Source organism: Meleagris gallopavo, chromosome 12 (assembly GCF_000146605.3).
Source record: "Meleagris gallopavo isolate NT-WF06-2002-E0010 breed Aviagen turkey brand Nicholas breeding stock chromosome 12, Turkey_5.1, whole genome shotgun sequence".
In the NCBI taxonomy this organism is placed as follows: domain Eukaryota; kingdom Metazoa; phylum Chordata; class Aves; order Galliformes; family Phasianidae; genus Meleagris; species Meleagris gallopavo.
The window spans coordinates 8,096,455-8,110,971 of NC_015022.2; the positions used below are offsets into that span (position 1 = coordinate 8,096,455).

General features: G+C 40.8%; 1 protein-coding gene across 1 annotated transcript in view; it reads left to right on the plus strand.

Moving 5' to 3' along the window:
- SCAPER (S-phase cyclin A associated protein in the ER) overlaps positions 1-13,122 on the plus strand; it is a 56,811-nt gene extending 43,689 nt beyond the window's left edge. The window contains 1 exon segment of the mRNA XM_031555302.1: positions 12,986-13,122. Coding sequence (XP_031411162.1) covers positions 12,986-13,105 — 120 coding nt within the window. The 3' untranslated portion in view covers positions 13,106-13,122.
- The last annotated feature ends 1,395 nt before the right edge of the window (positions 13,123-14,517 follow it).

Consider the following 14,517-nt stretch of genomic DNA (forward strand, 5'->3'; position numbering starts at 1 on the left):
AGGCTGGAATCTGTGTATCCTATAATTGTGACCACACAGACAGTATTAAATTACTAATGCTTCTGTCATTCTTTTCTTCAGTGTGAAGAGGTGGGCTTTCCTGGCTTTCCTGGTTATTGTTGTTATTAAAGAATAATTTTAAAAGGACGTATATTTATGTCTGGGGCCGTGGACCTGACCTGGGTCAGAGGTGGCTGCCACTCAGATGGTCTTTGTAAGTCTGCTGATTTAACACCACAGCACAACTTACACTATTCCTTTAACTAGGAGATCTGACCAAGACCCTACAGATGTGCTTCCGAGGGAAGAGCTGCAGGAAAAGTTCAGAGGTTCCATTAATGTCTGAAGCAGATGTTAAAGCTGAAGCTCACGCATTCATTGCTTGGCACAAAGCTCTAACAAAGAAAACTTCCCTGGTTTTGATTTTATAAAATCAGTGATTTTGTGCTGTTTTGAGCATAAGTGTCCCTGATTTCATTCAGGCTCCACAGGTGCTGTAGAAATCCCAGTAAGTAAAGCTGCAAATTAGGTCATCAAAGCATAGGACTAAAATTGAGCTATGGAACTGGAATGGATAGAAGAGGTGGCTTATAACAAATGGGGCCATAGTCATGGTGCTTGTATTTATCTGTCTTCACATGTATCTGAATGTAGCTGCTTTTCAGTAGGCTACATTTCAAGATATTTAGTCTTACTAATTGGAAATAGATTTTGGGGGAAAAAAAATATTTTTCTTAGGAAAGCTATTATTTTTTAAGTGAAAGATGTGTGAATCCAGGTTAATAATAACGATTTAAAAAAAGACCCTCATACATACAACATCTGAAAGAAGTGCTCTCTTGGTGATGGTTCATGGTTTGCTTAGTGCCAGGCAACATTTACTTTTTGCAATTTTCAGATAGATTTTTCAGCCTCCTCCTTCAGCAGTCATGATGTCAGTTATTTACATTTCAGCAAAATGTTTGTCATAAGTTTCAAATACAAGGGGACTGTAGGCAGACGGTGTTTATGCCCTTGTAAAGGCTGTCAGAAGTGGTTGGCTTTAGCAATGCAGGCTGCCTGTTTATGTTTGGTTCTCTAAACTGTCAGGACCACTGGGGATGGTGACCATTGCCAGCGTGAAGATTCACAGACCAGTTTCTGGAAGGTACATTGAACTGCCCATCTAGCTAATCCTCTTGTGGCTTTTTTTTTCCCCTCTCCCAATAATATGAACTCTGAATCACCAGAAACTGAAACAGTAAAATGAAAAGCTGCTGGAGAATAGATGTGAGGAGCAAAAGCAATGTGAGGCAGAACACATGCAAGCTTTTGTATGATTTCTGATAAATTACTTGAAATGTCTCTGTGTATGTATAGATGAAACAAACTTTAGAAAAAAATACTCCAAAATGTTTCATATGTGGGGTTGAGCATGACAACACAGTGAGAATTGGGATTCCCAGTCTCTTGCACGTGTGATTCTGGTGATGCTACGGTGAAGTGCTCCAGCACCGAGGCTTCTGCCTGTTTCTAGTCCAGTAGAGTAGTGTAGCCATCAAAAGAGAATTAAAAGACACTGAATTTAATGGGTGAGTTTTATTTTTCAGAAGCATAAAAGTCTGGACTGGTGGGAAAGATGATGCATGTTGAAGCTTTTCTTAACTATTGATTATATTCAAACTATGTGGGATAATCATACCATATTCAATCACTGAATGAGCATTAGACAAGATACTGTAATTTGATGGCAAATTCTTGAAAAACAGTGAAATTCCTGGCTTGAGCAGGGCTAACATCATGAGGTCATGTATTCTGTGCAATCAGCCTAGCTTTAGAGCACACGAGCTGTAGCGTGGTGTTTGTCACTTCTGTGCCATCATTGAGGAAAACTGTCAAGTGTGAATTGCAAGTAGCAAACCATAAATTTAATTTTTTACTTAAAATGAAATGATTGGGGTTTAGCTTAGTTCTGTTACACTGCATAGAGGCAAGGATGATTAATATCTTTGAAAAAAGCAGTGTTAGCAATGATTCATTAATCTCTACAGAATTAATAATTCTTGCCTTTGGAGCATCGGAGGGTCAGGCGGGAATAAAATGGTGGGAATAAAATCAGTGGTACTAAAATAAATTGTGATTTTTTTTTCTGCATGAAAATGTTTTGGTTAGTGAAAAAGAAAGATGAAGAAGGATGATAATGATGAGCTTTGGAGTTTGGAAGTAGAATAGGATTATAGATTGCTCGTTTCAGTGCAGGGCGTTTCTGTTGACAGGCTATATCACTCATAATATAGCAAGGTTAAGGTAAGAGCACCTGCACCTCTGGGAGAGACCCAGTGTACAGTCCCTGGTTTCAGTGAGAGTTACTGAAATCACGGGAGCAGTCAGCTGGTCAGTCACCTTAATAAATCAGAAAAAGCACTCTGAGACATTGCATATGGAAAACGGTAAAGACTGCTCTCTGTAAGTCATGGCTTTCCCCTGCTTGTAGTCCCAAATTCCTGTCACTATTTGGTGGTCTCAAACCCACATATGCCACAGGCCCAGTGCCACCCATGCACAAGCACTTGCTCAGGCAGCTGCTGTCTGCCTCATAACTGTTTTGTCTCAGTCTAAATGAAGGCTGCAGAAGTTACTCAAACTTCCACGTTTGAACATTACTGCAGTAACGTAGAGCTTTGGTCAAAGTGTTGAACGTTTATAGGTGGTTTTGTGATTGAGGTATTTGTGTTTTCCTTGAGGGGGCAATCTCTTTAATGCAGAGCACTTTGCTTTCCAGCTTACTTAATATTTCCCATTTCTCCACTAGAGGACACTACTGGCAGAAAGAACAACATGCCCTTTCAATCCCTGCAAGTAATGCAGCGTTGTTTAGAAGTCGCATTCTGGTTTGGAATAAAAATGCATACCTGAGATTCTAATTCTGTTAATACTGATGAGACCTCTGGGGCCAAAGCTGCATGTAACCTGGTGAGCTGAATTGCCTGTTAATTTTGGAAGCACTTTGTCTTTCCCTATGACTATCTTCAAAACGGGAGCTCCAGCACCGTGCCATCAGTGTCAGACAGCCAGGTCCCCCCACAGCAGCACACCCCAACTGCACTGCAGCAGCCCCCACTGCTCCTGCTGCACGTTGTGCACAGGTGGGCTCAGAAGTTCCACAGCTCCCTCTCCTGCTGTTTGTAGTTCCAGGTCTCCTGGGTTTGACGCATAGGGTGTCTAGGTAAGCAATATATAGCCTGTGAAGATGTAAACGTGCCATCAACTTTATTGGGTGTTCATACAAAAAAGGGTTCCTGATGTGTGCAGTGTATGCATATTATAAATGTAACGCACAAACGTGGACATGCCCACAGTTAAACGTATATTTAGAGCTGCTGTTGGCTGAGTTAGCAATATGGTAAGCTGAGCTCATGCAGCACAGGGCTGCAGCAGGCTGACCTCTGGCTGGCCAGGCTTGTGCCCGGGCTGGGAGCCACTGCTGCCCTCAGCCCCACTCCTGGACCTCTTCTCCTCCAACTGCACAGCACTGCAAAATGGCTGTTGTGTCCTAACCTCACAGGTGAAATGGGTGTCTGCTGGCTCTCAGCCGTATGAAGATTTTAATATTTGGCTCTTTGTTTTCAAATAAAAGCCTTCTCTTATACTGGGCAGTGAGCGTTTAGTGGCCACCATGTTTAAAAATAAACTCTACCTTAATTTTTCCTTTGCTTTCTTCCAAGTTATGGAGCTTTGCTCTTAATGGAAGTAGTAGCTATCCTTGCTTTTATAGATAATCAGGAGTTAAAACATTAAGCTTCGCTTTGGCTAAATGTATGGTGTGTTCTGTATAGAGAATGGATTAAATTTTTTCTTTTTTTAAATAAAAACAGCACAGATCAAATATCTGCAACAGCTTTTTTTGTCCAATTTGTAATTGTATTATTTGTAGCATCCAGATATTTTCTTTGGGTGGTGTTTTTGGAAGCTGAACTTACTGGAATGTTATGTTTGTGACAAGTAGCAAACTGCAGTGATTGAAGCAAGGATGAGCTTAGAAACCCAGAGCATCAGATTATTTTGTGGTGTCATCAGATAGAAAAGCAGTTGGCTCTTCTCCCCATCTGCCTCTTTCTATCTTCTTATGATGGACACCAAAGTTGCTGGTGCTCTGATCGAGGTCACACTAAATTAATGTTACTCTTAATGGCTCTGAAAGAGACCTGTTTCTTAATTCTGATTTGTCTGAACAGTGCTTTTTATGTCACTCTTCACCAGTAGGATCTTTCTTTCTATCCCACAGGCATTCACCAAAACCACAACAATAGCAGTTGCTCTACGTAAGGGAAGGTTCATTAGGTTTTGGATTAGTATTGGTGAGGAGGAAGGAAGTATTGAGAACTGCCTTTAATTTTATTGTTACAAAATTCCCAAGCAGACATGGCTCTCTTTGCTGATCCTGAAATGTCAGTTCTTGAAACCTGTGAGCGTTTGCTTGACTGCGGGTATTTAACAAAGAGGATATTTACCTCTGATTTGTCTCTTCTCTAAGACACAAAGTAGGTTCCTAGCATGGTGCTGGGCTGGTTAAGGGAGCACTGAGCAGCAGTGTGCCCCACACTTCGCATGGTGTGCGTGTCTGTGGCCGTGGGTTGTAAAGCCTTCATATTAACTTTGGACACTACTGCAGTAGCCAGTTCCAGCGTGCTGGGATGTCAGGGGAAGGGGAAGCCATTAATCATATTTAAAGCTGAGCTGCAAGAGTTTAAAAATTATTTGAAGTCAAAATCTGAAGTTTATGAAGTTTATAAAATTTTAAAGTTTAAACACAGGTCTTTTTTAGTGGCTTAAAGTAGGATTTAGGTCCTTGGCTCTCTGTATTATACTACCAATAATCTAATAATTGTGTGAATACAGAACATAAGGAATTCTGTATGTATGCTTCCTTTGCTAGGAGTGTTAATCAAGATTATAACTGTCCTTATAAAGTACAGAACCTGAACTGAAAGCACGAACTCAGGAACTGATCAAACATACATAACTAAGGGAAAACCTGAGGTGTAGCAACCCTGCTCAAAACTAATTGGGTGCTGTAGACCCTTTAATTGGGAAATTAGGGGTTTTTTTAATGTATGCATCTTCGGTTCTGAGTGCCGGTGCTGCACACTGCTGTGAAACACGGCATGGAAAGAGTGGAAGCTGTTCAGAGACTGGTGCATGGCATGCTGTCCCTCACTGACTGTCTTCATTCCACTTGGCACAAACCACTGCTGCAGTTAGGAAAGTCCCCTGCTCCAGCTGGGGGTGGGCAGGGGAGCAGTGCCACGTGGCTGTTGGTTCAAGAGCAAGCTGTGTGCAAACACAGGAGGTGCTCTTTGGACACCCAGACTGTTTCTACCCAGACAGGCATTCCCTGTCACTGCCAGGAGAAAGTCAATAGGTCAGATGTGTGCTGCCTTGTGCAGGTTGGACCAGGCAGCTTTATATCATCAATAATTTGTTTGCCTGGAGTTTCTGTAATCTGTGGATTAACCTTTTTCTCAAGATGACCATATGAATAGGAACTTGTTACTAGAGGTCAGCCACAGACTATTTTTTAGCATGTTGACTGGAAATGGTATTACAAGGCAAGTTCAGTTCACAGATAAGCTTTGCAGTGTTTTTATTCCAAGATTATTGGGAGGGTAATTTACTGTGCACAGCGTGCCTTTAAAACTACTGTGGTGATTTCTGGTTCTGCGGGATGCAGTTGAAAGTTGTTAGGTGCCAGCACACTTAGCTGCACTAGTTGTGACCTTTTGCTGTCCAGTCTGGATTTTTTTTCCTTGCGCATCAGTTTCTATTAGACCAAATACAATGGATATATATACGTTCCAAGGTATGCAAAGCCAGGTCTTTGTTAAGCATTTACAGGACAAGAGATTTTTGATACTGTAAAAGCAGAGTAAATAACCACCGTTGGTGATTTTCTTCGTGTTGGATTTTTCTGTACGTTGGATTCTGCCTGTGGTTGTGGCACCCAGTCCAGTTGCACTAGAAAGTGCAGGCATTGCAGTGAGTGAATGGTGGTAAGAAAATGCTCTATGCAGGCATGTTTCTGCCAATGAGCAGGCGCCAATTTAGGTAAAGATCATAGTAAAATAATTATTATTTTTTCTTGTTATAGGTTTTGAAGGTTTTGTTTTATTTAACTGGCTGGTGTATGTTCCTATTTGTCAATATTTTTAAAATTCTACTTCTGATACGAAACCATATCACCTAGAGGTGTCCTTTCTTGTATGCTCACACTTGAAATACTTTTCAAAACCACATCTATACAGCAGTCTTTTATTACTGTCTTGTGGATGGGGTAATGAGCAAATAGTCCAAGAGGTTACAAGAGAGTACCCAAGGCAATCATTGTGAAAGCTGTGTTTAGAATTCAACTGTTCTTGACTGCCCTGCAGGTCTTCCAATGAACTGCCATGGCTCCTTCTCTATATATCATCTCCCCTGTAATTTTAATATCTTTAGTTCTGCTGGATTGTGCCAGTTTTCACAGTTTTAAGTGCAGCTGAAATCAGTGCTGCTATCTTGTGGCTAAAAGCTTTCAATAGTGAAACATCAGCCAGGGTTTAACAATGAATCAATGATGCAAGAAATCTGCAGCCGTTCTGTTCCCTGGACTGCTGCTTTTCCAAAAAGCTGCTGGAAGAGAACAGGACAAAATCGTGTGGTGGTACTTCTAGTATATTTGTTTGGGAGCTTCAATTTGTGAAGTTATTCTGAAAAAGACAAAATAGTCTCAGCAGATGAAGATGATCTAGGATTGTCACTGGTTTTACAGAATTAAACCCTTATCCTTGTGTTTTTTTTAAATTGATGCGCATATGAGGTGTCTGGTTATTTATAAACTTTTTTTTAGTAAGCACAAGTGGTGTAATGCTTAGTACTGTCTTAATATTTACAAAGACATGTCTTATTTTCACAAACAACACTGTCTTCCTGTTAAGACTACTTGAAATGAACAAAAGCAGCTAAGCAGATGATGTGGAGCTCCCTGCTTTGCATTTACCTGTCTGCTTTAAGGCTTTCACTGAGTTTTGAAAGTTCACAAACAGGATTGTGAGGGTCCTGCTCTCAACATCAACAGTTATTAACAGAGTGCCTCACCAAGATGTTACTATTAAGCTGAAAAGACACTGCAGACCATAGAGGATTGTTTGGTAAGATTCATGCTATTTGGTAGGATAATACAGTCATTCAGTAAGGAGCCCTACTCAGTATGGTTTATCTTACAGTGTGGGCAGATGTTTGGAAACACAAGTATGAATTAAAGAATGTCCATAGGCAGAAGTCAAACGGCATGTCGTGTGCACGTATGTCCTGTGGAGAAGGACTTGGGGGTCTTGATGGACGTGAGCCAGCTGTGTGCTCCTGCAGCCTGGATATCCTGGCTGCATCAACACAGGGGTGGCAGCAGGGAGAGGGGGTGGTTGTCCCCCCTCTGCTCTGCCCTTGTGCAGCCTCATCTGGAGTTCTGTGTCCAGGCCTGGGGCCCCCAGCTCAAAAACGATGTGGAGCTGTTGAATGGGTTCAGAGGAGGACCACAAAGATACTCAGAGGGCTGGAGCACCTCTCCTATGTGGAAAGGCTGAGGGAGCTGGACCAGTTCAGCTTGGAGAAGAGAAGGCCTCATTGTGTCCTTCCAGTACTTGAAGGGAGCTTACAAGCAGCAGAGGGACTGACTTTTTACACTGTCTGATAGTGATAGGACAAGGGGGAATGCTTCAAAGAGATTTATGTTAGGAAGAAATATTTTTCTTGGAGGTTAATAAGGCTCTGGCACAGTCTGCCCGGAGAGGTTGTGAACATCCCATCCTTGGAGGCCAGGTTGGATGGGATCCTGGGCAGCCTGATCTGGTAGCTGGCAGCCCTGTCCATGATGAGGGTTGGAACTAGATGATCTTTTAAGGATCCCTCCAACCTAAGCCATTCTATTATTCTAAATATGTGCAAAGTTGTTGCAGATAATATATCTTATTAAAGGAAAGAAGAAAAAAAAAGGCTTAGAGAGTGGAGGGTAAGTTCTACAGGGAAAGTGTGCAAGTGCTGAGCATCATGCAGGGAGCGAAACCCCTTCTGCAAAGTACCACCCATTTACCTACCTGTCATCTCAGGCAGATGGTAGGTGAGCATCCTTACCTGGATGAAACCACTGTGATCAGTTTGTATGGAATGTAAACGCAGAAACCAGAGGAGCTGCGTCATCTGTAAGGCTTCAGAATTGGCTTATCTTTGTGGGATAAGGTGTGAAGGAGCACTACTCAAGCCATCCTTACTGTGGCCTTGCTTGATGTTGCCTGAAGTGGTTGAATCCCTTAACATGTAGGCAGTTAATGAGGGAGGAGTTGGTACAAATGCACAATAGATACGTCCTTAAGGTGATTGAATGCTGCTCCCCAATGGTGTGCTAGTGACACTAAGCCACTCATATTGAATCCTGCACCTGGTTTGTTTTACAGCATTTTCCCACTGATGTACAGTGTTTGATACTCTGTTGTAGGTTGAGTCACTTGTTTGAAAACCACGTTTTCAGGAGAAATGAAGTATTATTATAGTATTAACTTCACTAGAGAGAAGTATTACAGGGAATAAAACTGATTGTGCATCACTTTTTGTGTCTGGAGGACAAATACGAGAGCGTATACTTACATTCATATCATCATGTTAGTGAGTTTGTATGTGCATGCATTGTTAGGTATTTATATAAAGGGAAGAGAAAAAAAGAGGGGATATCCAGCCCAAGCTTCAGTTGTCAAGTTTATTTTTTGAAGGCAGCTTTGAACTGCATTTCTTAGCCTCTGGCGTTTTAGATAGAATCTTCAAACACTGGATAAAAGGAAAGAGCATTCTGAAGATGGATTTCAATTATATTTTACTAATTAGTTATTACTTCTCCCTCGAGTGAACAGTTTAACAAGTGCAGAGTAATTATACAGGTTCAGTGTGTTCTTTCAGAAATAGAAGTGAGAAAGTATCAAAGGGTTTGGGCTTATTCAGAAATACTTTCTAACTAACAATTTTAGCTCATGATGTCTCTCTTTAAAAAGGCTTTTCCATTTTCTCCATTCAGCTTTGCATTCAAACCCAGCTGGTGGGACTGGCAGAACACATTCTCGTAGCTGGGGAAGGAAAATATTAATCCATGTCAGAATATTGATTGTGGAGGTTTGTCTAAGAGGAGTTGGTTTACACAGCAGTGTTTTTGTAGTTAGTGCAGGACGGTTTCACATGCAAGTGCTGCTGTTCAAACTTGAAGTGCTGCAGTTACATAGAACAGAGATGTTAAAGCTGACATGAAATCATTAAAGCTCTTCACCATTTCTGATTCTCCTCTATGTATTAAATAGTAGGAGTGCTTTAACAGGAGAAATGTATGGAAGTGAGTACTTTGGTGCAGGACATTGGATTTCACCCAATAACTCTTGCACCAAATTAATAAATTACAATCTAACTAGGATCATATTTTTCTAGGAGATAATCAGGTTTGATTTAAAAACTTCAAATGATTGAGTGTCGACTATATCCTTAGTATATTATGGTAGTCATTAATTACTCTTGGCATTAAAAAAAAAAATCATCTTCTTACCTGAATTCATGCCTTCTCAGCTTCTGTGTTTTAGGAGAAGCCGTCTTTCCCTTCAGGTGCTTCCATCCTGAGATCCAGATGTGTTTTTGCTTTCTCTGCCATGCACTGGCTTGGGCTTCTGCAGTGCCTCACACTGAGGCAGGTTGCTCTGACCTCCAGGCTTCTTTAACAAACTTTCTAGTTTGCCCAGCATCCCATGTAAAGCAGGAGCAGGGGAGCATTCTGACCTTGCTTCTGTATGTAGGCACCAACAAGTGTTGGTGAATGATGCTCCCTGTATGTCAGTCAGTAGCCCGCCTGCTTTTGTAAGTAACTCAGAGATTTCTCCCATTTTGATTTTATTTCAGAGCCATGCAGTTTACTTATCTAGTCTCTTTGATGTATGAGGCCAAACTCAACTACCAGCATGGGTTGCTTGGCCCTGTTGTGTATTTCTGTATTGCCTGTATCTGAGCAGGGTGGTTGGGTGTGACGAGGAGTATATGTCAACAGCTTTGTTTAGCTGTGTTTATTTTTGCTTACCAAATGTCAGACAACAAGATGAAATTATTATTCTGAACTTTGTATTTAGCCTGCTCATTTTTGAATTTGCCAGACCTGCCAGTATCACTGGGTAAGTGCTGCTTCTGAAGGTGCCACAGATGCCAAACCCTGATAAAATCTGCCCTGTCTTGCTAATGAACACAGTTAGTTGTTCCCCATCTGCTGCCTCTGTCTGAAAGGTTAGGAAGCCCTTCCTTCGTGATCACAAAGGACATAATTATTGTCTGTAGAGGAGTCAAGTACAAAGACGGTTCATCCAGCCTGACCGCTGCTACACTGCAGGCCACCAAAGATTAACAGCTGCTTCTCCTTTGATTAGGTTAGGTAATAACAGTTACTTTAGTTAATAATTGGATGGATTCCCAGGCCATGTAATTCAGGTTTAGGCTGTCATTTTTTGCTGGCATGTTGCTGAGCTGTATTATTGGAAGGGAGCCTGTAATCCTATTAGTCAGTTGTCACTCAAGCCACAGAAGAGGAGAAGAGGAATTCAAGTCCATTAAGGTGTTGTAACAGGTAGGAAAATAAGTCAGCCACGTTTGCTTGGTATGCAGGGAGCTTTCCTGATTGTCTGACAACATTAAAAACAAAGATGAATTTTAGAAGTTTGCTGAAATGCTTAGTTATTAGTTAATCCCAAAGATTATTACATCATGTGTTTATGGTCATTTCTGTTCAGTTTGCCACCTGTGCAATAGTGTGTGCATGTGTTCTGCTGAAGAGATGCATGATGAGTATGCTGTTGTGTCAAAGTTGGTTACCGCATGCTTTAAATGACAAGCGCATAATGATCCCAAAAATTACAGATTCATACTTACCATCACTTCAGCTGTGTCAGCTTTCTTCCTCTACAAACCAGGCTGCTGTATTTCACACTGATAGAGACTTCTGAAATGCAAGGAAAACAAGATTTCTTTTTCTTACATTAGTTTTGAGTGCTACATCATTGGTTCTGGTGGCCTCATCTCTGTTGTTATTTCTGTAATGTGTAAGACAAATTTAGGTGGCATCTTCTGTGCCTCTTCCTCTCTCTGTTAAGAAATGCCTGAATGACAGCAATAATAATTTTTCCGTGTGGTTTTTCTGCCTCATCTCCTGCGTATTATTGGGCAACGTGAGAGCTTTGGCATCCTTCTGTACCTATGATTGATATGTTTGAAAATGGTTTTAGAAATAGTTATATTTCTGAAAATATGCAAGGCCGAAAAGTTCCGCTGTTAAAAATTGACAAACGTGTGGGGTTTTCTTCTGTTCAACAAACATGAACCCCATTGCATTGATTGCTTTGCTAATTAAACCTCCCACACAAGTATGCAGGCATTCTCAAAGAGCTGTTTTTGTAGTGAAATTGAGACAGTTTTCCTGAGCGTCTAGCTAAGTAATTCCAGAGGCGAAGTTAGCAGTCTGGAGCATTCTTTCAGGCAGCAGAGGTGTGCCATACTGGTTTGTGCTCTTCCCAAACGGGGACTTAATGTTATCTCCCAACAGGTCTGTCATTTTTCATACTGAGATGGTGCTTGATCTGCTCTCTGCCTTTGGTGCTACAAAAGTGAAAGCTGTAACCATCTCAGCAGGTCTTGCATGCAAACGCAGACGCAGTGTTGTGTTTTATCATACAGGTCAGTGACAGTACAAGGTAACGCAGCAATAGATGAGCATCAGTTAGTAACATTTACAGACTGTAGGAATGATGGCAAAATGGCATTTTGGTGTAAAATCCCGTTAAGTGGAAGCACAAAGGGGACCCACAGAATGAGAAGCTAATCTCTAATGCTAGGACTACATAGAGAATTAGTTTACAAGGAATCTGTTTAAAAGCAACAGCCATAGCATGATGAATGCAGAACAAACCAAAAGCAAATGTGATGCTTCAAATCCAAGAGCACTGATTAATTCAGGTGCATTTTCAATAACGTGCAAGGAGTGGATGTGACAAAAGATCTGGAAGGGTAATAATTTTGAGTTGCTGTCACTTGCTAAGCACCTGACTGGAAAAAAAGAGAGAACCTGCACCAATCTCTTAAGTGACATTTTCAATCTTAGGTAGTTTCCCATAACTGAAGCATTACCAAAATGATGTCCCTTCTTTTTTTAAAATCTGATTCCCAAACTCCAAGCAATTAATTTGAGAAGGCAGAAGAGCTAACCAGCTCGTGTCCTCAACAGCATCTGTCAGAGAGCATTTCTAGTAACTGGCACTCTGCCTGCTGATTCTGCCAGGCTTTCTTCCAGACAAGGGACTGAATTTGCGGGGTTCCCATGCTTTGAAATACGTAACTGGATTTCATCAACATAATGATGGCACTCATGCTTTAAAGTGATCTGCATAAGCAATTTTATGCACACATAAATCGCATCAAGGAACGATCGAGTTTCCTTTTGGAAAAGCATGTAAGAAAGAGGAAACGCCCATCTAGAGATGGTCCATATTTGCTTAATCATTTAAAAAAGTATTGGAGTATAACTACGAAGATAACAGCAATAGGGTAAAGATTGACTTCTATGAAATCCCTACAACAGTATGTTCTTATGGAAAATATTTATGGTATTATGGAAAATATTAGGGTATTAGTTTATAGGTGTTACCTAAATATAGTATGTGGTACGTATGTATTGCCTTTGAGACCATAACATGAGAATTTCTGCTCCTCTGCCTTCTGAAAAATGTTCTTCCCTGTGTACTGGCGTTTCACTGCTCTTTTTCAGAGGCGTTCATCATGATAAATGCATGTATTAAAGATTTCCTGTGTTGACACAAAATCTCAGGGCAGTTGTCTTCTAGGCATCTGGCTTATGCATGAGTTTTCTAAACATTTCTGTTGGTTCTCTTCTGTGACTGTGTTTCTGCAGAACACAGCAGACCAGATAGCATTTCGGGCTGCAGGAGGACTGACTGCCTTGGAGCACGTTCTTCAAGCAATGACTGCTCCCACCAATCTGAACACAGCTTCACGGATTCCTTTTAAGTAAGTATGATTGGCCCTTCCGTTGTCACTTAGTATCACTGGAATATTCATTTCACATCTGCTTCATTGCTTCTGCTTCCTTCTTACAGTGTTCAAAGAAAAAAGTCACTCTCTATTTTGAGCTGCCGTGAAAGGTGAAAGACATTTCCACTCAACCTCTGGTTTTCAGTCTCGGGCTTCTCATTCCCTGCACTCTGAGACTTTTAAAGTGAAGCAGTTGCTCTGAGATAGACCTAGCTGAAAGGGCTTCTGCAAACAAGTAAATCCAAATTCTTGTGGATTAGAGGAATTACTCTTCGTAGCACGTAAGAGTAGAAGGGTTGAAATGTCTAATCCCTAAAAATTCCATTTGTGCTATAAAAGAGCTAAGGATGCTTTTTGTACAAGAGTGACCGAGTCTAGAATGTTGTGTACCATTGTTGTAATTCCTTTGTAGATTTATGTTGATATTCTAATAATTTGAATGTAAGCACTGCATTGTGTGGTTTTGGATCTTTAATGACCATTAATATATTATGGGCCAGATATGAAGTGCTAGGAAAGAGCACCTAAGGAAAAAAATGTGCTTTTAATATCCTAACTTTGCTCTTCAAAAAGAATAAGATTCCTACTTTCCCTGTAATTCATGCAGAATTCACTTCCTGCAAGTCCACCCAGTTCCTCTGATCCTGAATTGATGTAACAGTGCTCAGCAGCAGCTGGGAGAATGAAAAATTCTACTCAATCTGTAAGGAAGCATTTAAAAAACAGTGTAATTGAACTGACCTCCTGACCAAAGTGTTTGTGACTTGGAGGACTACCAAATGGTGATCTTGTGCCAGAGCTTAGACCTCAAATTAAGATCACTGTTTACTTACAGTAGGGCATACTGTATTTTCAATTAACAATGTATTCTGTTAAGCTCTGTGTGAAATTTAATACAAACAGAAATAAAATTGCTTTAAGCAGAACTGCTTGCATTTGGGGAATGCAGTTGATACGGTTTCATTCGTTCCTGCTAGAAGAGCATACAAAAAAAAAAAGCTGTAAGTTCCTTACAGATATTATATAGGAACAAGTACAACAGGAGGTTAAATTGACTTCTGTTTCCTAAAGAAGGAAAGTAGTAGAGCTAATGCTGTTATATTCCATTTCCTGCTTTCTTAAGGCTGTGGAGCACCTTTGCTTTGCTCCATTCATGACTCAGATACAAAGCCTGCCTTTTTATGAACTATTGGAAAACGCTTTCAAAGTTCCACTCTCTGCTGGGAGTAAGTTAAATGTTCAGACTGCATCCTTCCAGCTTAATGGCTTGTTTGTTCGTGTGAATGACTAAAGCACTTGGAGAAATTAAGAAAAATTGTACCTTTTCCTTAAGCACAACAAGTCTGCTGTTTTTCGAGGTTCCAAGAATATGTAACAAATCTTCTTTTATTA